At 33.9% G+C, this 25,850-nt stretch overlaps 2 protein-coding genes across 3 annotated transcripts; one reads left to right on the top strand and one right to left on the bottom strand.

Moving 5' to 3' along the window:
- Positions 1-634: 634 nt before the first annotated feature.
- Positions 635-8,646, bottom strand: LOC128181454 (pyridoxal phosphate homeostasis protein-like). Its single transcript, XM_052849855.1, has 8 exons — positions 8,463-8,646; positions 6,546-6,662; positions 5,994-6,029; positions 4,910-4,985; positions 3,934-4,068; positions 2,953-3,095; positions 2,700-2,798; positions 635-2,162 (listed from the first exon to the last, which is right to left on the bottom strand). The coding sequence occupies exons 1-8, from the start codon at positions 8,559-8,561 to the stop codon at positions 1,935-1,937; spliced, it is 933 nt and encodes a 310-aa protein (XP_052705815.1). The 5' UTR covers positions 8,562-8,646; the 3' UTR covers positions 635-1,934.
- Positions 8,647-8,875: 229 nt separating this feature from the next.
- Positions 8,876-21,146, top strand: LOC128179970 (cell division cycle-associated protein 7-like). 2 transcript variants are annotated; one of them, XM_052847693.1, is made up of 10 exons: positions 8,876-8,980; positions 11,213-11,290; positions 11,442-11,507; positions 12,275-12,424; positions 12,691-12,792; positions 13,076-13,204; positions 13,316-13,402; positions 15,061-15,123; positions 15,388-15,524; positions 20,864-21,146. In XM_052847693.1, exons 2-10 carry the CDS (start codon positions 11,249-11,251, stop codon positions 20,880-20,882), a joined length of 795 nt encoding a protein of 264 aa, XP_052703653.1. In that variant the 5' UTR covers positions 8,876-8,980; positions 11,213-11,248; the 3' UTR covers positions 20,883-21,146. The 2 variants fall into 2 exon arrangements, with proteins under 2 accessions (XP_052703653.1, XP_052703654.1); XM_052847694.1 differs by having other exon boundaries at positions 8,920-8,980; positions 11,201-11,290.
- The last annotated feature ends 4,704 nt before the right edge of the window (positions 21,147-25,850 follow it).

Raw genomic sequence — 25,850 nt, 5'->3', positions numbered from 1 at the left:
AAATATGCTTTTAATAAATTCACTTTAATCTGATACTGCTTCATTTCAAAATCATCATTTGCAACACAAATACACTATCCTGTACGTGTTAATAAATCCTCGTCCATTGCTCTATTTACTATGTAGCCGATAGCTGACTATGTCATCTTTGACGAATAACGCACAGGGGTTTCTTATCTCATTAAAGATCGGCAAAACTCGGATATCTGCTGCAGATGGGATTTTCAGCACACTTAATTGAGCTGTGTGTTCTTATCTGATGCTTGTCAAATGGAAAAATTGTTATAAACTGATTTATATGTATCAAAGAAAATGTTTTTAGAAGAAAATGATTTTGTGTCACCTGTCCTTTAAATTATAAAACTTTACAGCGCGTTGTGAAGGGAGATTCCTCCCTCCCCCCTTTTTTTTCTTAGAATTGAGACATTTAATTTGCACTTTGAAGAAATATGTATAAATCACAACTTCTGAGATTCAATTTTCAATTAGTTCATACTACGATGATTTGTTAACACTAAATAAATGAAAGCAATTTACCATCCTTGAGTAAAGGGAGGTGACTACAAAAGATTATCAGCCTTCAAAGTGTGTTGCAAAAATATGTACATGTAGTTTCAATAAATTAGGCATTAGAGTCACAGTTACTTTTTATTAAAATTCATCAGTAAATAATAACAATCAGTTAAATGCAAGACTCATTACAGACAACTGTAAATACATGTACTAATACTTAAAACTAAAGTTTTTCATCTCTATTAAGTCACTATCTTGTATCATTGTTTATTTTGATTGAAAATTACTGCCAGTTTTAAATTGCCAGTAGGTTTCCTTTCGAGTTCTTTTTCATTTCCTTTATAATTTTTGTTGGTTTGTGTACATGCATAAAGCCATGCATGTACTATGTGATAATACCTGATAATTTTTTCATCCAAGAAAAAGTGTTTATTTGTTTCTACTGGTATGCATAAATATCAAGCAAGTTTTGACAAGATATGTTTTGTTCCATGAGTTTTTTAAATGAAGTACACTAACCAAGATACTCAGATAAAATCTAGAAACAATCACAAAATTCTAGTGTAAGTTGTACAACAACTAAATGTATATCATGTATCTAGATTCACAGACAGATATTCCCAGTTTGTAAACTTTATACCATATCAAATATGGTGAAGTGAAATAGCTACCAGAAATCATACATATATCTTAAAGGGGCATGGTCACGATTTTGGTCAAATTCTATATTTCTGTTTTTTGTTATTTACAATGATTAAGGAATGCATTTCTAATGATCAAACGAAATTCAAGAGTCAGTCGTAGAGTTATAAGCAAGATACAGAGCTCATAATTCTTTGTCATGTAAACAAAGCTGTGTCCTGTTTTTGTTTACATAGGTTCAATATACCAGTAAGAAATCTATTTTAAGCTAATTTGTCTATTTTCTTATTCCTTTTAAGCATAAATAAACAGTTCCTAACGTTAAACTGGAATTTTCACTTCAACATTCAAAATGTAAACAAAAGCTTCTTTTTTTTACATAGCAAAGAATTGTTAGCGCTGTAACTTGCTTATAACTCAACGAATGACACTCAAATTTTGGTTGTCTATTAAAAATGTCTGACTGAAGTACTGTATTTTAAAAAATTGGAAAAATATTTTTCTACCAAAATCGTGACCATGCCCGTTTAGTATTCTTCTCATCGAGATGCTCAAAATATAATTAAATAATGAGTAAACACACACTAAGGAAGAACAGAGAATGGATTATCAATATTTGTCCTTCTCTCAATCTCAATTGCACAAACACTTCTTCTTACAACACAAAACACAAGTATCAACATGATACTGATTAAGAGATTACATGCATCCCATTCACTTCCGCCAGTCTCGTGTACATTGCTGAATTGTGAAGCACCTGGATTGTGACTGGGTTTTATTTAAGTGGCCATGGACATATGACTTAGTCCTTTATTTAGTTCTATCACACCGGTAGCATTCTCCTGTAGTATATCAGTCTTGGAGTCTGTCATTTTGTTCCCTGACCCTGAACTGTCCTTGACCTCACCAGATGGGGTTGGATTTCCATCAGATTTGTTTGGGGCTTTAGGCTCCCTTGCTCCAAATATTGTGGACCCAACGCGAACATTGGTAGATCCCAGTTCAATCTGCAAAAAGAAGCGATAAGAACTTGAAATAAGAAATGATAGTAGAGTATATACATTTGTCGATTACTATTGTGTAATATGTTATCAATATTATTCTTATTATTAATAATTTGTTGGCATCTACAGAATAATATACATCCCTATCTTGTTTTGTCCTAGCTGCCTGAAAATAAATAAAGTGGGGCCAATTCAAAATGGTGAATTTATACATGTATCTCACTAAAAACATGAATGAAATTAAAAGCAGGGGTGAAATCAGCTGTCACAAACATCGTGCATGATTAGGTTAAACTAACACTGCACAAGGTAACCCTATTACCACATGATTTTGATGAGAACTTCACTGTAGTAATAAAACCAAACTTATTTTACTAAGTCCATGGTCTCTGACCCCCCCCCTCTTCCACAGCATATCAGGGACCCTTTACATGGTTGGATAATGAGTTAACCTAAGAGAATCCAACACTGACAAATTAAACTTGATACAGTGGGGAAAGGTTGCATAACTTGAGCTATTTGCCTGGTTTGAGAACTTACTGCATGTTCAAAATCTGCTGACATCCCCATGCTGATTTCTACATTTTTCTTGTCTAGCTTCAATTCTTCACACAGTCTTTCTCTGCATTTTAGCAGTTTCTGTACACATAAAAATAAAATGTTAAGGTTTTTAAAAAAATTATTCAGAAAATGGACAGTACATTTCTATATGATATCATTCTCGGGAGGAATTTTTGCAGATTTGAAATGGCAACAATATGCAGCATCATACCAATAAATTGAATAAGATTACCAAGAAATCTGGGTTAGGTCCCTTAGAGAGGTCGTGATCGAAGGACCCAATAGTCATCAGACCAATAAATTCCAGATTAGGACAGTTTTCCAGGATGTTTTTGACCAAATTCACCATATCTTCCTCCTTACATCCCGATTTGTCTAAAAACATCAGATCAAAAATTGAAATTAAATTTTTTTCTGCATCAAAAACATATAGGATTTATTTGCAAGTCTACCTAATAAAAAAAAAATGGTCAGGACAGCATTTTTTCCAACATTCAAACCTGCATTTACATTACATGTAGCTCCAGCATTAAGATAATCAAGATCAAGTTCAGTATCTGAAGCTACCTTTATTTGCACATCCATAGCTTTATTAACTGTTTAACTGTGACTAGGTATGAACAGAATTTTCTTCATTTCATAACCAGCTCAAAGAGCCTAACACAGTTTGAGGCGTTCTAAAATCTTAAACCTGCCTAAACAACTAGATAATCAAGATCACTCCATATCTGCAGCGGCCTGTGATTCATTTACATAGTTAAATCATTGATGCAAGTTTGAATAAGTACGATTACTTCTGCAAGTTTGAATAAGTATTATTACTTCCATTAACATGTGCCCTGCTTCAAAAACCTCCTCCTCTATCCAAAACCTATGGCTTAGATTCAGCAACCAAGCCTGTGGAGTGCATCAGTATCAAAAGATGCATAATCTATTCAAGTTTGGTAAATATTAAACCAATCTAATAACTAAGAGTTGTCTATTAAAGAGCACCTGCTCCAAAAACTTTAACCTTTAATTTTATTTGAATCTTTTAACCAATAAATAAATTGCAGTCGAGGGTGGATTTTATATCAATGACAATAAATTTGCAATTCAGTCATTCAAGGTAAATTCATAATTATAATTCAAGATTATTTGTAACAAATAAGAAATCTTCTAATAGAAAATAAAAGTAATATTCTGAATAATTAATGGAAGTTTCTGGACCTACTTTCTTCCATGCTTGTATTGATCTGGATCATCACTTTCAGCTTTCCTGCTTTTTTTCTTGTCTCCCATTGTTTGTTCAATGTTTCTGCAATTTTGTTTGAATCCACCGTCTCCACCATGTAAAGATTGGGACAGGCTACAAATGTTGAAACAATCAATTGAGTGTTCTCTAAATGCAAGTATTACCTTGGTACAAGTAGGAGAAAATATAAATAGACCACAACATTCAATCAAGTTCTTCTAATGCGATTCCTATAACAAAAAAAAATTCATTTAAATCAGCATTTGATTTTACAATTAACATGCAGCTTTTAAAAACTGATATTATAATTACCACTATTATTTACCAACAAGAACATTGTTTTTCTCTCCCTTTTTTTTAAATGTCAATTTTGTTCTTCTCATCCTTTAACAACACAATTACAAAACATTGACATTACAGTTGGGGATTCTGGCTCCTAATCGCCCATCACAAACAGATAGTCTGCTAGCATTAAAATACAGATTGCTTGGCTTTGTATTTAACGGTTTATTTGGATAAATGAGTAATGCATACTGGACAAAGGCTGTGGACAAGGGCATATCCTTGGTTGAGAATGGCACTTCTCTCATCATTTTTCTTAAAACCCTCTTTTATACTTCTACAAATCTTTCTAATCAAATGATAACAACACATTCTTTGGGAGAGGGCAGTCTATTAGTTATGAAACTTGTGCTTAATAAAAATATGTTTAAAATCAACAAATTCTTTCTCATATGTACATGTACACAACATATCGGTATTTAGTCACACCATACTGATACAACTTTATCTTTTAATGTATTTTTTTTTATGTTGTTCAGTCAACATGCAGCTATAAAAGTATAAGGAGGGCCCAGGTCATTGCAATGTGTCTGGCTTTGTGCTTGCATCCATTACAAAAAATGATACATTCTGTTTTTCCGTGACCAAGTGTACCCAGTGCTCATGTACTTACAGACTAAGGAGCCAGTTTTGTTTTTTTGTAGATGTCCAATAAAATGCCAGTGAATGTCTTTGCACTCTGATAGAATCTGAAAGATAATAAATGTTTCCATGTTAGTGATTCAACTTTTAACTTTTTCTTAACTGTCACACATTGTCAAATGTGTCAGATACTTTTTGGTGAATAAAAATACATGTACTTAAATAAATCATGTTTTCATACAAAAATTATACATGTATTTCAAATCATCAATTCATTCATACTTTATTTCCTCAGTATAGAGATATAAAATTCATGCAAAAAATTATTGTATAATATCATATAAAACTTAAAAACATTACACAAAATTATTTTGATACATGTACCGGTACACATTTCAATAAAAGTATAAGCTAGCTACGAGATACATTCACATTTCAATAAATTTAAAGCTAAAGGTATGGGACATCTACACGAAGGGAAATATTTTCTTTAAGAATAAACAATGAAATTACCTATAATCTTAATTAACAGTTTAGCAAAGTAAGCTCGGCCAATAAACCTCTATAGTCAAATACTGAATAACTGAAAAATTTAAAACCTCTTATAAAGAACCATTTTAACAAGACCTTGGACTTTCGGTTACGTCAAAACATGTTAAAAATGAAGCTGTTTCAAGCGAAATATGCACCGATTGCGTAGTCTTAGCTCAAAAGCCAGACAAATCTTGTTGATTTCAAATAGCCATGGCTGAGTGGCCAGCGATGAAATAGAGAGGCCTACACCACATTGCTGTTTGACACAACTACCGAAAGTCCAAGCTCTTCTTAAAATGGTTCTATTCTGAATATGGTGTACTGAACATCAATATCTCAAGGTGTTGCATATTGTCCCTTGCACTAATACCATCTTTAAGGAACCAGGTCACAATTTTTAAATTGGTTGCCAAGCTAGGCATATGACTAAATACTCTAGTGAAGCATTGTTAACATCAAGAGTAGAAAAATAGTTTCAACTCAGATTTTTACCATGTTCCATTAATGGCACAGACGAACAAGGTCATTTACCTAGCTGTCAATTCCCTTACGTTAATGGAAAAGTAGAACAGAGCACTTACCTCAGGGTCAATGGCCTTCTTGGCAATTTCGTTGACCTGTTCACATACAAGCACAATAATCTGATTATTCAAATTTAAAAGAACAATGAGCTTATTTCACTGACATCTAAAATTGATAATATTCAAGAATTAATTTTTGTGGATTTTGTGAAATATACAGTTTTATGGACTATTTCATTTACAATAGTCCTTTTAATACATTTATGTTATCCTATATACCGAAATGGATACATGTATTTGCTAATACATGTATTGATTGACTCCATGAAAAAATCCCTCCCCCCCCCCCCCCCCCCAAAAAAAAAAAATGGTGTTTATATTTATGTATATATGCTGCTGAAATGTACCACAGTCATAAAATGTAATTTTTTTCAAAATCAAACCAAATGTTTTATACACATTTTTTAAATGACCACTTTAATATTTACTTAAAATGTACTTTATTAATCATCAATATCTAGAAATAAATAAGAAAAAATATTTATAGTATGAAAATTTAAAACATTGCTATATCATACTGATATTCTACATCTATTTCAAAATGGTCATTACATAGTTTTCCCCGAAGTGCCTCTGTCCATTTCTGTAGGCCTCCACAATACTGCTAGGGGGCTTTGTCTTTGATACTGCAACAAGCCTGGTGGGCAAACTGCTCAACTCATCACCTGTCTAACATCAATCAAGAAAAGCTAAACTTCATAAACATATCAGAAAATGCAGTTGTGCAGTGACAAATAAAATATCGAAAAGAACAATATTGTAGTCTTCAAAGACTTCTGAATACTAAAATTGGATACAATGTCAAATTGTGTCTTTTTAAATTACTATATATTTAAAAAAAAAACTTTTTACATTTCATGTTTTCTTCCATTTAATCTTTCATTTTAACTTAAACTTTATAAATTAATTGATAAAGCTCTATTTTTGCATTACAAATATACAACTACAATTGATTTTTAATCAACTTTACTTGGCATTCATCCAAATAAAGCAAAATAGGCATTTTCTTTTGCAAATTTTTAGTGTTTTTTTTCTTAACTGTTAATTACACTATTGAACTATGTTATTCATAATTAATTGTCCATTTCAGCCTTTTAAAAAAATATTAATTATACTGTTGCTGTTGTTTCATAAATGTTATCATTCGCTAGAACCCTTACACTAATGCAATCTGCCCCAGCTGTTCCAGTCACCCCGTAACACAGTAGACAGACTTACTTTCTAGAAAGTCAGTCAGGGTTAGCTATTTTTATCCTACTTGTCTTGTGGAGCTATAAAAAGTACATACAGCAGAAAACCAAAACATTCAAATTCAGACAATCACATGATGATTTCAAAAAACCTTCAGATTATCATATGCTTATGCATCCATTTCCTTATGTATACAGAGTGATTAACAAAAACATTTGTTTTTACAAATGCCTAAGAGTAATTTAAGACAGCATCAGAAAGTGACAGTTAATTGGCAATACACCAGCTGCAATCTAGGTCAGATAATTTTGTCTGTTTGGCAGAAATATAAGCTTATAATTATAAAAAATCACTTAAAAATACCAGAAATGTCCCTGAAAGTTGTTGTAATTCTAGCTAGCTTTTCCACAGGTATAGGTACAGTTTCATAAAAACAAAATTATACACTTAGTGGATGAACATAGTTTGGGCACAAAGTTATTCAAGATTTTCAAAATATCAAGCAAATGTGGTGGACGCATGTAGTAACTTAAATTGGGACAGAGTATAGAAATAAAAATAAACTAGAAATAAATACATGTATGTGAAGAGTTTAATTTATAACAATGGACATTTGCCAACAGGATAACATTCAAGGTGTTATCTATGGGCCATAATTATATGTATAATGAACTACACAGTTTGAATACTTTTATAAACTACCAGTATACCTCAACATGCATGATCATTGCTACGAATATGAAACACATCTAACATTAATGCATGTATCCAAATATATTTACAGTTTTGATTTCACTATTATCATCTCCTGTTTCTTTGCAGGTCATCAGGAATCTTTATTATAATGAATCAAGATAGCAGAGAAAAAAAAATGGAGCACAAGTTTATCACATGACTTGATGAATTATTAATTTTTTTTCAATTAGTTGACCATTAAAATATTGTAAAGCAGTTTATAGTGGTTTAAGGCGGTTTCAAACAAGAGCGGATTTGTTGTTTAGGACATAATTGTGATTGATAAATCAATTATATGATTTTTTAAAATTTTTATAAAGGTCAAACGTGAAATACCATTATACAACACAATTTACACAATTTCACGCCTCTAGTTGTGTTGCATTGCTCATGCATATTCAAATGCACGTGTGGCGACACATGAAACAAGCAAGGAGTGTAACGTGCCTTGTTATACACAAACTCATTCATAACCAGATAACTGAGCTGCATTCTCAAAGCAAGTAAAAATAGTAAAAACACGAAAACCAAGTAATATCTCACCTTCTTCCTCTTTTCAGTGGCAGCTTCTACTTTATCCAATACACACCTCAATGCAGACGATATTGAAGACATTTCCCTGCTGGTCAGTTTACGGATCATTGCGTTTGTTTTGAATGGACATTCTCAATGTCGAACCCGATTTGTTTAGAAACTGTGCCCTAAGGAGAACCAGTCAAACAAACCACCCACTCGGAACTACTCGGATGTCTCTCGAACCATTCGTAACCGATAAAAAGAAATTTGCGGTGACGGAAATGGCCGAGTACTTACGATTGCTCTCGAATGGCTCGGCTGTCTCCGTAAAGACCCCCCCCCCCCTCCCCCAACATACACTTTGTTACAAGTGTAACAAAAGTACATAAAATAACTTAATTAGTTATAAAGTTATATTCATGCAGTTTTCTTTTTAATAGCACCGAGACAAATGTAGAAAAAAAAGTTTCGAGCGCCCTCTGTTGGTGGCGGGAAAATTGGACAACAATCTCAGCCTTGCACATTTCTTTGAATAAAGAGACAGCGTAAGTGTTTGTCGCATCACCACACATACTGTGTGCATTTCAGTGCGTTAAATTAAGTTCCAAACAACAGCTGCAAAGCTCTGTCTGACTTTCCATATGCAAATATGAACTACTGGATAAACACGTGCACTATGCTTACGATGCGACCGTTGGATCGCAGCATTACACACGGGTCGTTTTAGCAGTTCCGAATTATAGGATACAAGATTATCCCTCTAGAGTATTAAAAACCTAAATTGTTAAGATCATGATTCCCTATATTTAGTCCGAAATAGCATATATGAGAGTAAGGTGGTGGACATATTTGGTGGATCAAAGCGGGTTAAGCCATTGGGATATACAATGTATAGGTGTCAAAATATGTGCTTGCAATAAAATAACATTGAATTATTTCGTTAAGAGTGAATATATTTACTGGGAACTTATTTAGGGTATTTATAGAAGTTAAGATTTGACAAATGTTGATTAAATAAAATGAGTCAATTATATGTTTCTTGAATGTGAGATTCATATATATGGCAAGAATACACTACAGTTTCCCAATGCAGCAATTCTGTAACCCAGTTTCAAACGAAACCAGACTAATATAAAAATTACCGTTCCTAATTTAAACTTCAACCATGCTTCAAATTCTGTATAAAAACCCATGTCTTCTGTAAAACACGGAAACAGGGGTAACGAAGGTAACACCCGAGGCAGACCCTTGTTTCTATATAAGCTACAAATGTATGTTCTGAATTTACTTGTAGTATATATAGTATAATGCCTCCGGGATTTAGATTTATCAAACGATTAAGAGCAACTCGAAATCAAAATTTTTAAAACGTTTTTGCATCATAAGATTAAGTATATATATGTACACTAGGCAAAATTGCTAACGCACCACCTACTACTTCTTTGATTGTTTTAGATCTGAACGCAACAAAGATTGATTAGTATGTTATTTAAACAGTTTATAATAATACAGAAAATGAAACATCATTTGTAACAGTTGTTATCTTATTGACCAGTTGCTTTGAGTACTGTTTATGAAACATTGGTACCCCCCATTATGTGATTCACATATCAATTATCAGGTATGGGCTCCATTTGCTCGTATAAATGGGATCTGTCTGTCTTTTCGCCTAGTATTTACGCGACGCTTTGGAATTCTTGCTCGGTCCCTCACACTTCCGGTTTGCGCAAATTTCCGGTACAACCTTGCAATTGACATGTGGTGCCTTTTAAACACTTTGGCTACCTTAAACGACATTTTTTTTATTTGATAAGCATGCTGTGTCATGTTTTAGCAAATATCATCGGTAATCGTACAATTATTAACATATTTTCTAACCTCACTAAAGGAGCATTCTGCAGAGACCATACCAACTGTCCTGCCACGCTCATCTGCGATCAAACACGCCATACCCCGTCAGGTTTTTTGTGAGGTTTTAGTTATGCATGCATCAATAATAAGATCACAAAACAGAAAGTAAAGATTTATCTTTCCAAAAGAAGTGTGAGCACAATTTGAGCATTTTTAAAGAAGAGTCACGCTTCGGTTAACATTGCATCCATTTATCCGTTTGGACATTTAAATGTCTTACTTATAATTTAGGTGATTTATTTAAACATTAAATATATCTTTAAAAAATTCTAGGATGTAAATATTATTTTTATTTCAAATGGTGCTTTAGCAATTTTGTCCAGTGTATATATAATATAGACATTGTATTTAAATGAGTGAGTGTTCATTTGTAAAATTTTATAAGTGTTTGTGGTAAAAAGGTTAAAATAGAATTAAGGCTTGTAGAGTCACTATGCGTTTACTTCATATATAGTTACTTATAACACTTAAAAATGACTGCAGAGAATATTTGTCATTTGTGTGGAGACTCTTTCAACTTAGATAACAAGGATTAAAAGTAAACAGGAAACAGAAATTGACAAGGGTGGAAAACTAATTGATAACAGGATTTAAAGAAGAAATTTTCTTCAGGCCAAATCTTCATTATCTTAAGATAAACACAGGAAATCTCTGACATATATATACAGGTGTGAGATTCAATTGTTGTCTTACCAATAGCTCTTATAACTGGTTGATTCCATTTACTAAAATATGTAAAACAAAGTCTTCATCCAAATTTTTAGAATCTCCCAAGCCCAGACACAAAAAAAAAAACTCCAAAAATTGTGTACAGGTATAGGATATCCAATTTTAATTCATTTGTCATAATTCAGTTTTGATTTCAGAATTCAGATCAGGTTTTTTGACCATATTTAACAATCATGGATGTTCGAGCAAAAAATTTGGAAGATAATCAAGTCATTGTAAGTTTTCTTTTTACTTTAAATTGAGAAAGCATTTGTAAATACATAAAAGATTTATATGTATTATCATGAAGACTTTTTGACTCAATTTGAAAACATTAAAGTATACCAGTAGTCAGTATGGTTATAAGTATTTTTATTATATATTAAGCTTGAGAAATTGATGGCAGACGTGAAGTGGCATCCAGAACTGAAGAAAATTATTCCAAGAACCAAGGTTTGTATGTAAAATCTTCAACAACAAATGGGAGAAAAAATATGAAAGGACTTGTTGAAAACATTGAAAAAAAAGTATTCATGTATTCTTGGATATGAGTTTTAGTATATTAGATAATTAATGCCTTATACATTAAAAGACTTGTAAAATGCAAACTATACTATGTTTATAAGCAGTAATTTTGTTTTGAAACTTCATTTTCTTGCAGGCCAGTTAAGTTTGCATTTAATTGTTGAGCAAATTATTTAGTGTATTTAAAAGAAAACTTTTGACAGCTTTTAAACTTTAATCCAACTTTTAATGGGAAGTAGCAGTAAATCATTGACATGTTTGAACAACAAATTGAAGCTTCGATATATGTTAATAGAGAAGTGTATGTGATGACTTGTAGTGGTTCCTATAAAAAACAGCAGCGATTCGAAGTAACATCTCAAATATCATGCATATTTCTTGTGATGAAAAGTCGGTTGATTTTAACTACTCTCTCAAAAAGTATTTTTGCTCTATTGTAAACTAATTTAGATACCGTAAATTTCTGATTAAACATGAGGAATTAATTTCCACGTAAAATGCGAGGAGCAATCCTAGCATATTTTAAAATGTCGCTTTTTATACTTTTCAGACAGTTTTATACTATAGGAAATTATAACAAAATACCAGTGATTGCGATTTTATATCGGGAATCACAGAATTAAGTACTCGCGTAAAATAAGGAATTTACTGAAACACATACCAGTGTATTTCGTGAACATATCTGATTGTTGCAGATGCCTAAATACAAACATAGGAAATCAGAAACGCTTGGACCAATCAGAAGGAATCCCTCGAGGAGAGCCCGCGTGGGAGATAAAACTGACCCGAGGAATCCGCGTAGATACAGCGACCCTGTGATGGACTTGGATTCATCACCCACCAATGTAAGGCCCCAGTATGACTATAAGTTTGTTTTCCCACCTGACTTCAAAATTTGCAGCACTTTTTTTTTATCCAGCACAGTCTTCAGACCAATAAATCATAATGTGTTAAAATGACATTCTACAATTGTGATACAAACTTGAATTTTTTCACTTTTATAGTAATTTATTATTGCTTATTGAAAGAAATCATGAAGCTATATACTACCAGTATAGTTTTTCCAAGTAATACATATTAGTAGTAATATCAAGTATAAATATTTTTCCAGAGACTGCAAGTTCGCTTCGGATTTTTCAAAAAGTCTTCTTCATTGGAAACTGAGAGAGATAGTGAAGACGAGAGAGATGAACCATATGATGAGGAAGAATTTGTAAGAGATGTCATAGCGCATGATTGGCATGAAGAACTTAATTACATATAGCATCAAGACTGCTAAAATACATCTGTTCCTGCTGTCTTCAAATTGTACAAAATAAACTATGTTCATGAATTATCTGGTTTGGCCCTGATTTTGATCAAAGAACATTTCGGAAAGTTCTGAAATTGAGATATACAACCTCTTCCCAAATGAATATAGTTTTAATGTTATATTGATAGTATACATTATAATATATGACACTGTCACACCGTTGTTCCACTTCTTGAAATTTTAGGTGAAGCCAAGGATTTCGAATCACACAAAATCCTTTCAAATTGACACAAGGTCTGCTGATGAGATAACAGATGATGATTTGGCTCTAGTAGCCGACAGTGTGAGCGACAAACGTTATGATAGCATTTATGTAAGTCTTTAAACTGGAACCAAAGTAAAAGTATTGCTGCTGCATATTAACAATGGATATATTGTCACATAATATCTTTGTTTTAATTATAATGCTAATGAATGTTTACAGGGAACATCTTGTCACCAATGCAGGCAGAAAACGAATGACATGAAGACCATTTGTCGGTCTGGTGCCTGTTTTGGTGTCAGAGGGCAGGTAAGTGCCAAGTTCTTACAATTTGTGAATACATTAAGAGGGCCATAATTGACCATTTGCAGTGAAAACTCTCTGGAATTATTCAAGGTTATTCATAGTGATACATGTACATTACAATGTGTTGGGCTGTGATGCCAGTTCCTTGTTTGGGGGTAGTCGTGCAACAAGATATGACTGTAGTCGCATGTTTTATCACGATGAGAATAAAGTGTCAGAATTATGGTGCATGGTAGAATGTCAGATCCATATTTACAGAGATTGGTGTTTATTTTCTTTAATATTTAACTTGAATGAATATCATGTCTAAAGAGTACAGTTAGATACAGTATGCCTTGCGTAGATCCTTAACTGTTATTTCACATACCTGTTAACCCTCCCACATTGCGCGGGAGACTCCCGCAAAACAGCTTAAAAATCTAAGATCTTCGCATCCAACCTATCTCCCGCGCGGGAGACAATTTTCTCCCGCAATCGTATTTGTCTTCCCCATACCCCCCCCCCCCCCCCTCCCAATTCTGAATCTTTACATGCAAATTTCAACAACCACTGCGGGTTTTTCTCTGATTTTGAGTTAAAAAAGCTGCTGTGTAGCTTGAATATATCAAAATCCACCCAAGTACTGTCTACCGTGATCATAGTATGACATGTTATAGTCCAGTTTACTTTTTACGATTACTTCTGGTTTTGACTTAAATCAGTTACATATTTAGTTATGCATACAAATAAGTGAAAGCTTAAAACATCTTGATTTTACTCTGTAACACCAAAGAAAACAATACACAGCCAGAGGTGTCACTTAACAGGTGCACAGGTAAAGCACCCTGCAAGCCACGTGCAGTGAGTCGTGACTAATTCTGTCTGGACAGCACGTTGGTAAAAAATCAAAATGAGTTTGGAACACTGAGTGTTTATACAAGCTACCGATAAAAGTGAAGCTCGAGGAAAAAGTGTAAAAGCGATTCACAACAGTTTTTAAAGTTTATAGTACCGGAACTATGAATTACAGGGATGCTATAGACATTACAACAGAGATCATTTTTAAAATGATACTGGAGAAATACATGTTGTTTTGTAAATTAAAAATCTTTCCTATATATAAGGCAAAAAATAATTTTAATGAATATTATTTACTGGTATTTTCTTAACTGGGTTTCACTGCATATTCAAAATACGCAAAATAAATTTTCTGTGTTTACCCTAGATGTCAGCATGCAGTGATGGTTCAATACTCAACAATAAGAAGACTTAATATAAAAAGTGCACTTCTTGTATTGTACTATGCAAACAAATTAATAGTTTTCTGAACACAACACAAGTTGTAATTGCACACTGGTGTTCATAGAAATAATAAAATTTAAAATGATTGCAAATGCATTAATTACAATGGTGAAATAAGGTATCTAACAGTATTTCAGGTGAAAAAACGTCGTTTACGCAAAATCTCCCCCTTAGCCAAGTTGGTAAGGGGGAGATTCTCCCACATAGCAGCTTCGAAAGGTTAACAGGTATGATTTCATTATCATTTCTACACTTTCAATGGCACCTGTGTGTATGAAGATAGTGGGAATAAGCTTTAGTCATGATCTTCATCATTAAGGTCATTTCAATAAAATCAAACTGTATTATACTACTTTTATTTATCTATAAAAATTTTGCAGTTTTGTGGACCATGCTTAAGGAACAGATATGGAGAAGAGGCTAAAGAAGCTCTGAAGGATGAGGCATGTATTTGATAATAGAAAAACCTGAAATATAAAATTTGATGTATTAAGTACATGTATAATCCGTGAGTTTGGGAAAAATGATGAAATTCCTGGAAATATATGTAAAGTAAATTTGCCTCTCTTTTTTACGTATGGAACTAACAGCTTACAACAAGGAAGGTGGTATATTCTCTTTGAATTCAACAGCACTATATCCTACCGAACATGATGTACATGTTCCATTGTATACTTCATTCATATAATCCCTCTTTTGTTTTGTAGAACTGGCATTGTCCACCATGCAGAGGAATATGTAATTGCAGTTTCTGTCGTAAAAAGCAGGGGAAATCCTGCACCGGGATCATGATCCATATGGCACGTTTTCATGGATTTGACAGTGTTAAGGATTATCTCCAGAGGTGAATTTTGGCAAATATGACTATCTTATGGTTTTAATTATATTAAGATGAGTAAATGATAATTGTGGTTAAATTATCGATACAGAATAGAATATTTGCATTCCTCATATTAGCTGGGCTGAAAGCTCAAGTCTGCTTTTCGGATCACATATTTTGTAAATTTCAGAAATCCTGATATTATGTTGATTCAAAGGACTGTATTTGGTATGGTCAAATATCTGCCCCCAAATTAAATCAATTTTCAAATAGTATCACATAAATATCAAATCTTCATAAATCATTGTATAGAGGATGCCTATCACTTTAATCTTGATTTTAGTCACCAATGCTCATTTGCTGTTTATCTATGACGTCACCTTTAATAGTAACCAAATTCCTGCAATTTTGCAAACAAATGAAAATATTCTCATTTTTTCTTTAAATTTTGCATTTGGAAGTACAGAGCGTAGGTCTGCTCAAGTACGATTTTCTTCATAAAATTTTACACATTATTAGGGCTGGGATGATTCTGTACATAGCCGATTCGGTACACATCACGATACATGAGATGCGATATGATACATATCACGATATATTGCAGCAACTAAATGAAAACATGAATAAGGGTTAAAAATTTATTCAATCTGTCGATGTATTACCGCATGTCCAAAGTTATTTTGATATATTTAAAATGAGCGTTGCACAATTTACAAATTACTTTAGTCTCATATACACTACTTTTTCATAAACAGGTAATCCAAAAGTTAGCTTCCTAACAGTTTTGACAACTTTACGAGGTTTTCTTCCCTCTTTGTACTTTCAAATTAGGCGCGCAGACTAAAAATAGCCAATATATGAAGCTCGGATATTTTTGGAAAATAAAAAAAAAGTTGGCTTAGGTATCGTTGTATTAATGGTAAATGTATCGATCCAAATATCGTCAAAATAAATACCGTGATGCACCGGTGCATCGATGGATCGTCCCATCCCTACACATTATATTAAAAAAAGGTACTTGAGCAAGCCTTCGCTCAATGTTTCCCAGTCAAAAAACACCCATACTTTGCTACAAATCATCAATTTTTCAAAACAAGACAATCTTCATGACGTCGTTTCTACATCATGACGTCACTATGGTGATAACCTTTTACATACTTATTTTCAATATGATTTCAACTATCTGCCACCACCTTATTTTTGAAAGCTTTTTATTAGCTCACCTGAGCCAAAGGCTCAAGTGAGCTTTTCTGATCACAATTTGTCCGTTGTCTGTCGTCGTTGTCTTTGTCGTCGTCGTAAACTTTTCACATTTTCATCTTCTTCTCAAGAACCACTGGGCAGATTTCAACCAAATTTGGCACAAAGCACCACTAGGTGAAGGGGATTCAAGTTTGTTCAAATGAAGGGCCACGCCCTTTTTAAAGGGGAGATAATTGAGAATTAATGAAAATTTGTTGGTATTTTTCAAAAATCTTCTTCTCAAAAACTATTAGGCCGGTAAAGCTTAAACTTGTGTGGAGGCATTATCAGGTAGGGTAGATTCAAGTTTGTTCAAATCATGGTCCCCGGGGGTAGGGTGGGGCCACAATTGGGGGATCAAGTTTTACATAGGAATATATAGAGAAAATCTTTAAAAATCTTCTTCTCAAAAACTATCAGGCCAGAAAGATTCAAATTCAAATGGGAGCATCCTCATGTAGTGTAGATTCAAGTTTCTTCAAATCATGGTCCCCGGGGGTAGGGTGGGGCCACAATTGGGGGATCAAGTTTTACATAGGAATATATAGAGAAAATCTTTAAAAATCTTCTTCTCAAAAACTATTTGGCCAGAAAAGCTCGAATTAAAATGGAAGCATCCTCCGGAAGTGTTGATTCAAGTTTGTTCGAATCATGGTCCCCGGGGGTAGGGTGGGGCCACAATTGGGGGATCGGGTTTTACATAGGAATATATAGAGTAAATCTTTTAAAACATTTCTTTTAAAAACTATTAGGCCAGAAAAGCTCAAATTAAAATGGAAGCATCCTCAGGAAGTGTTGATTCAAGTTTGTTCAAATCATGGTTCCCGGGGGTAGGGTGGGGCCACAATTGGGGGATCAAGTTTTACATAGGAATATATAGAGAAAATCTTTAAAAATTTTCTTCTCAAAAACTATTAGGCCAGGAAAGCTCAACTTTGAGTGGAGGCATCATCAGGTAGTGTAGATTCAAGTTTGTTCAAATCATGGTCCCCCGGGGTAGGGTGGGGCCACAATTGGGGGATCAAGTTTTACATATGAATATATAGAGGAAATCTTTAAAAATCTGCTTCTCAAAAACTATTAGGCCAGAAAAGCTCAAATTTGAGTGGAAGCATCCTCATGTAGTGTAGATTCAAGTTTGTTCAAATCATGGTCCCCGTGGGTAGGGTGGGGCCACAATTGGGGGATCAAGTTTCACATAGGAATATATAGAGAAAATCTTTAAAAATTTTCTTCTCAAAAACTATTAGGCCAGAAAAGCTCAACCTTGAGTGGAGGCATCATCAAGTAGTGTTGATTCAAATTTGTTCAAATCATGGTCCCCGGGGGTAGGGTGGGGCCACAATTGGGGGATCAAGTTTTACATAGGAATATATAGAGAAAATCTTTCAAAATTTTCTTCTCAAAATCTATTAGGCCAGGAAAGCTCAACTTTGAGTGGAGGCATCATCAGGTAGTGTTGATTCAAGTTTGTTCAAATCATGGTCCCCGGGGTAGGGTGGGGCCACAATTGGGGGATCAAGTTTTTCATAGGAATATATAGAGAAAATCTTTAAAAATCTTCTTCTCAAAAACTGTTTGGCCAGAAAAGCTCAAATTAAAATGGAAGCATCCTCAGGAAGTGTTGATTCAAGTTTGTTCAAATCATGGTCCACCGGGGTAGGGTGGGGCCACAATTGGGGGATCAAGTTTTACATAGGAATATATAGAGAAAATCTTTCAAAATTTTCTTCTCAAAAACTATTAGGCCAGGAAAGCTCAACTTTGAGTGGAGGCATCATCAGGTAGTGTAGATTCAAGTTTGTTCAAATCATGGTCCCCGGGGTAGGGTGGGGCCACAATTGGGGGATCAAGTTTTTCATAGGAATATATAGAGAAAATCTTTAAAAATCTTCTTCTCAAAAACTGTTTGGCCAGAAAAGCTCAAATTAAAATGGAAGCATCCTCAGGAAGTGTTGATTCAAGTTTGTTCAAATCATGGTCCCCCGGGGTAGGGTGGGGCCACAATTGGGGGGTCAAGTTTTACATAGGAATATATAGAGAAAATCTTTTAAAAATTTCTTTTAAAAACTATTAGGCCAGAAAAGCTCAAATTAAAATGGAAGCATCCTCAGGAAGTGTTGATTCAAGTTTGTTCAAATCATGGTTCCCGGGGGTAGGGTGGGGCCACAATTGGGGGATCAAGTTTTACATAGGAATATATAGAGAAAATCTTTAAAAATTTTCTTGTCAAAAACTATTAGGCCAGGAAAGCTCAACTTTGAGTGGAGGCATCATCAGGTAAGGTAGATTCAAGTTTGTTCAAATCATGGTTCCTGGGGGTAGGGTGGGGCCACAATTGGGGGATCAAGTTTTACATAGGAATATATAGAGAAAATCTTTCAAAATTTTCTTCTCAAAAACTATTAGGCCAGGAAAGCTCAACTTTGAGTGGAGGCATCATCAGGAAGTGTTGATTCAAGTTTGTTCAAATCATGGTCCCCGGGGTAGGGTGGGGCCACAATTGGGGGATCAAGTTTTACAATCCTTAAAAATATTCTGGGAAAGTTTTCGGTCCAAAACTCAGTATTTGGTGTGAAAGCACAGGTTATGAGATTAAAGGTAGATTTTAGTTTGATGAAACCATGATTCCCTAGAGAATAGTGGGGCCACGAAATGCGGAGGGGGGGGGGGGTTTATAGGAATAGAGAAAAATCTTCTTACAGGTACAACAACAAAAGGGGCTTTACTTAAAAATAAGAGGTGGATAAAAATTGGCAGATTTTCAATTTTTTTTTAGCAAAATCTACTGTACTCAGTTGTCAAGATATTTTGATACTGTAATGCTAATTTGATCAGAATTAAGGCAATTGTTGCTCAGGTGAGCGATGTGGCCCCTGGGCCTCTTGTTAAACTTTAATTTTGGGGGCGAAAAATGCATAATACCGCACATAGTCCTTTGTTGAAACATTGATCATGCAGCCCTAGGTGAATAATTGAGAAGAAGGGATTTTTAAAAAGAAATATTTACATTCTAATGTGTTTTTCCATTAAATTCTGTGATGTTTAAAAGCCTCTAAATGCAACACCTATTCACTGCTTATGAATTTACGAGTAATTTACATAAGTAGTTCTCAAACAGTGATTTCTATGTTATTGGTTAAAAAATTTTTTTTATGAAAGTTGTCAATTTCAATTCAATTCAATTTATTCTCTCAAACCATTATCATACAATGGTACATGAGGTACAATAACATATTTACATTAAATTGTGATGTCAAGGGTCTAATAAATTATATATAAATTATAATACAACATAGTATTACATGTGTTAGTAAGCATAAGTAAGTAAGAGAAAAAAAAAATAGTAATAATACAAAAAGTGGTAGGAAAAAAAAAAAAAAATATATATATCATCATATAAAAATTTAATACAATGTTTCATTGGTGTTCAATACGCGGAGAGTAATAATAATAATAAATGAAATGTCAAAACACCATGTTTTATAATTATTCAACAAAAAAGTTGACTTTATTGTTAAAAGCAACATTTGAAGAGTTGTTTTTCATGGATTATATTTTCATGCTCGTGGATCTCATCTCAACAGTCTATGTAAAAACCAGTTTAAACCGGTTTTACAAAACAGCTGTTCTTGCTGTTACTAATTCACTCCCTCCGTGATCTGCACTTTATATCGATTTATTTGAGTAAACAATGGATTTCTTCAGTAAGGGAATGTATATATAAGCATTAAATGATTTATTTTTGACGTCGTCGTGTCAATAACTGCCGTCAGTTGAGCAGACAAATTATCATAATGGGCTAACACGCTTTATTCAATTACCTGACGGCAGTTATTGACATGAAGACGTCAAAAATAAATCATTCAATGCTATACTAACATCAAAAATTGTTGATCAGACACATCTATGTTATTGATGATCTCAATGGGATTAGGCAATAGGGAAAGCCCATATAAACCTTCTACCAAAATGAATGTAAAAAGCAACATTTTATGTTCTCCTCTCCATGACATGATGTCAGGGGTGCAGACAAATTATCAAAACATACTAATGAGGATGTTACTTTATTTGCTTATCTAATGGCAGTTACTGTAGCCACACTATTTTGTTTCTTTCAGTCTGGCCAAGAGGAAATAATGAAAGGAGAAAAAAGAAGATTTTTAAAGAGTGCATGATACCTGCTTTATGAAGAAAGAATTGCATTTTAATGAAATTTTTTTCTGATTTAAAAATAACAGATGAACTATTGTTTGAATGGCTTTTTATAAATATATGTTTTAGTGCTGTTATAGTAATTACATGTTTTAATTGAAATCAGATTTTTAAGCAAATTCACTTACGGTAATTTGCATCGTTGGCAAAGATGTATACATATATTAATATTAAATATGTTAAAATTCTCTGTCTTGTTTTAGTTCTGCATTATTTATGTCCATTGCCCTGTAATCTGTCCTCTGTCCATCAGTCTGTCCGGGTTTTTATACCCCCCACAAACCAAGTTAGGGAGGTATACAGTGTATTGGAATCACCCTGTCCCTCTGTCAAAAGACACACTTTTGTCCCTCTAGAGAATTTCTTGCTTCTGCATAGAATAGTAAGAAAATTTGTACGCATGTTGAACGCTATCAGAAGATGTGCACCTGCAAATTTTTAACGTCTTTTCCAAAGGAAAAATCCTGTTATTGAAATGGTGAAAGTGGCAGGCGGGCTGCTGTCAAAAAAGGCACCCCTAATGACATTGTCGGAAACCCCCACCTTCGCTAGCCAAGCGTTTTCGGTCCACTCTTCTCTTGAGATAATTAACAAATTTAGAATATATTTTTTAAATGTGTCATAAACCTTTGATTAATTAAATTCATATTAATATTTGAACCATTTGAAATTAGCCTTGTGGGGGGTATTAGTCCCATTAGGACAATTTAGTTCTATACTTGGTCAAAAACCGATGAGTAGGAATATTAGGTTCCTCCAAGGTCATCTGTGACGTTTCTGATGGACATTATAATTACAAGAGAGCTTTTGTTAAATTGATATTGCTGGCTATCTTGTTTTAATAGAGAATAAATTTCATCATTATCTCCCCTTGAACGATAGTAATCAGCTGATGGATTAACGTGAAAGCCCTTTACCCACTGTTACCTAAGAATTAATTTCATGATAAATTGTTTTATGTTATTGCTAATTTTTTTTTATCTTTAACTGTCAGCTCGGGTGACCCAAAAATAGAATACGACAAACCAACCACATCCCCACTGAATGTACTTGTAAGACACAGATTCCTCCTGAATATGAGAGAATTCCTGGGAACAGCTCAGTATGATCCATTGCCCGAGGCCAACATCATAATGAGTTGTTCGCTGCACCTCGGGAAAAATATTCGGGTCTATTGACTGTTCAGGCATTAAATAATTGTTTTATTACCTAATTCCGTTTAAAGTACTTGTGTTCACAATTATAAACAGGGACGTATATACGTATTAAAGAAGGTTTTCATACCATAATGCATTCGGGTCATTGTTAATCAATACCAAGATGACCTAAAAGATAATTTTTAAGAACATAGTAAAACAAACACAATATAGGCCTAGTTATCTTTTAATGTTGTAGCAATTAACCTTTTTCTAAAATACGTTGCCGGTCCAATAGATCACTTTCAAACCTGAATTAATACACTTACAAAATAGACGAAAATATTCAATATTTTATGAAAATAAAACAACAAAATCCCTTTGAATATGTAATAAAACTTAATAAATAATTGACATGAATGATTCCAAAGTGCATCCAACATTGTATATGTATACGTATATGTTTATATCACCCTCTTGTTATCCAATGGATTGACGAGACTGGTGGCCGTTAGAATACCGTTATCATTGAGTGTTATTAAGGAATAAGGAATTATAAGTCAGTTATAATATTTATAATCAAAGAAACGCAAATTATATACAATTGCTATATGTTTAAAGAATCTTAATTATTGTACACGACATCTTGACGAAAACTTGATATGATTAAAAAAACAAATGCACTGTACAAATTAATTTAACAAATTTTAAAGTCTGCTCTTCCTTAAAACAAACCTGTACAACCTACTGTATTATAACTATACTCAACTTAAAAAAATCTTTATTACATATACATGTACCAGGAGTATCGCATAGCCCCTTAACTCCGTTACTACCTTAACTCCGTCACTTTTGGGAAACTCCTCGCCGTTTGAAATCAAGTGCGATTATGATGTCATTTTTTGCATGTCAAAAAACTTCAATCAAATGTCAACAATTTACAACGATTAAATTTAAGAATGTGTTCAAACGTAACAAAATTACACCTTGTTATACTCCCGCAAACGAAGCTTAGGGGTGGTATATTGGTTTCACCCTGTCCGTCTATCTGTCTGTCCGTCTGTCTGTAGACGCAGTCTGAAAATTTGTACATAGGTTGATCACCATCTGAAGATGTGCACCTGCACTTTTTTTTAAGATCAGACAAGATTTAATGATTTTATGACAGTTTTCATTTTTCTCATCGTATATATTGTACACTGATGTTGAAAAGTAAGGGAGGTTATCCTTACAGATTTTATTAATTAAATAATATACTAGCGGAAAAAAGAAAATGTGCATTATAAAATTTAGTATAATTTCTCTATATCTATTGTTTGTATTTATAAAATTTAAACAATCGATAATGGTAATGTTTTTGACAATATCGGATGGTAACCGTCCGGGTGCACGGACTTTTTCATGGTTAGTGAGCACCTGTTGTTTACTGAAGAATTTGTACGCACGAGTTATACGGGCCAATACTGTTTGGAATAAGAACTGTAAAGGATTTGTTTAAACTTTTTTTGTTCAGGAAATCTGACACTTTAATTTCAACAAAATTTACCCCTATGGCATGCCACGACTCAACGAAAACCAACGTAATCGTGCTGTTGGGATGCTGCAAGCTGGAATAGCACAAAATACTGTAGCAAGACACTTTGAAGTTCATCGGAACACCATCCAGTCATTATGGAGATGTTTTCAGCTATCTGGCAGCACTCAGGATCGACCGCGCTCTGGGCGACCTCGTGTGACGTCACGTCAACAGGACAACCACAATAGAATTGTGCATCTGAGAAATTGTTTCCAGGCAGCAAGTTTGACTGCCCGTAGCATTCCAGGGCTTCGACCAATTACATGCAGTCCAAGAACTGTGCGTAATCTTCTGCACGAGCAAAACATCAGACCAAGACGTCCATCGGTGCGCCCAGTACTTCTTCAACGTCATCGTATCGCCAGACTAGCATGGTGCACACTACATCTGCGATTCAGAATACAGGACTGGGCCAATGTTCTGTTCACTGAAAAATCCAGATTTTATTTGGATAGCAGTGACGGCCGTTGTGGGGTGTATCGTCGCGTTGGGGAGCGTTACCAGGACGCTTGTGTTGTGCAACGTCGACAATTTGGTGGAGGTAGCGTTATGATGTGGGGTGGAATATCAGCACGTGGAAGGACCCCTCTACAAATTGTAAATGGACATCTCACCGGCGTACGCTATCGAGATGAAATTATTCAGCGTCATGTGATACCCTTCATACAGCGGCATCAAAATCACATCACTCTGCAGCAAGACAACGCAAGGCCACACGTTGCACGTGTAGTAAGGGACTTGTTTGTTCAACAGAATGTCGATGTCTTGCCTTGGCCAGCTGTTTCCCCCGATTTGTCGCCGATCGAGCACGTCGAGCACGCAATTTCGAGCACGTCTGGGATGAAATGGAAAGAAGTTTACGCCGTTTACCAAATCAGCCAGTGACATTGGCTGATTTAGGCCAGGCTTTAACCAACATCTGGAACAACATCCTTCAAGCATTTCTGAACACTTTAGTGGCATCAATGAGGCGTCGCTGTCAAGCATGCGTGAACGCAAATGGTGGTCACACGCGTTATTGATTTTGTTAATTCAATTTCAAATAACAGTGACTTTCGAGTGTGCTGAAATTGACGTTATTCGACGTTGACATTAATGTGTTATGAGATGTTGTTACGTATACATGTGTTAACAGTATTACAAAAATTAAAATTTGTTCATTGTAATTTTTAAATGTTTTTTCATATATTAAATATTTCACAGTTTCTTTTTTCCGCTATGGTATAGTATAGTAATTATGGTAATGTTTTGGGAGTTTATTAAATTTAACAAGCTCATCAAAGAAAATCATAGGAGAAAGTGAGGAAAATTTCAAACAACTAACTGCATCTGTCAAGACTCTTTTCAGAAAGATATACTCAAAGTTTTATCAACAGAAGAGCATGCGTTGCTTGGCTACCGGTATTTCCATTTACTGCAATTTAAAGGGAGGGGACAATTGTCATTTTGTTGGTTTTTCTTTAAATCAGATACATGAATTTGTAAATGTATTACTGTTATACATCTGTATTTACAGTGAAATTCTGACAATTTTGATTTTAATTTTTCTTTGTTAATTAATTTTTTTTTTTACAATTCTAGAATGTTTTTTTTAATTTGTATGTGCTCCAAACCTTTATTGTTCAATTATTTGACCCATTTGAAATTAGCCTTGCGGGGGTATTAGTCCCATTGGGACAGTTCTAGTTTATTTTATGTAACAATAATTGCTAAAAATCAGCTAACACTTTTTCACGGGTGCACTAAAATAACGATATTTCTAACATACGGGCCCATTTGATGATTTACGGTGGTCATTCATTTTAATAAGAGATGTCAAGATGAAACATTTCACATGTTATTTATTTTTTATTAAGGTTATTAATACATTTTTTTCAGTCCGCAATATGCATTTATGCAATACACTTGATGATAACGTCAAATCGCTCATGCTGTAATTTTTGCCTTATACAGGGTTACAGATATACAGTATGTCGGTATTTAGAATATGCTACATTTATTAAAAATGTAATAAATGAATAATGTAATCATTTATATATTCATTATTGATATGATATTTTTGAAATATGTAAGGACAGAAATCAAACGGCACACATACATTCTGAAAAGGTAATTGTGATTGTTGTTACAAGGACCCATTTTTTAATTCTGGCGATCATTTCACTTTGATAAAATTAAATA

This window comes from Crassostrea angulata, chromosome 4, assembly GCF_025612915.1.
Source record: "Crassostrea angulata isolate pt1a10 chromosome 4, ASM2561291v2, whole genome shotgun sequence".
Lineage (NCBI taxonomy): Eukaryota > Metazoa > Mollusca > Bivalvia > Ostreida > Ostreidae > Magallana > Magallana angulata.
This window is presented reverse-complemented; position numbering and strand designations above follow the sequence as displayed.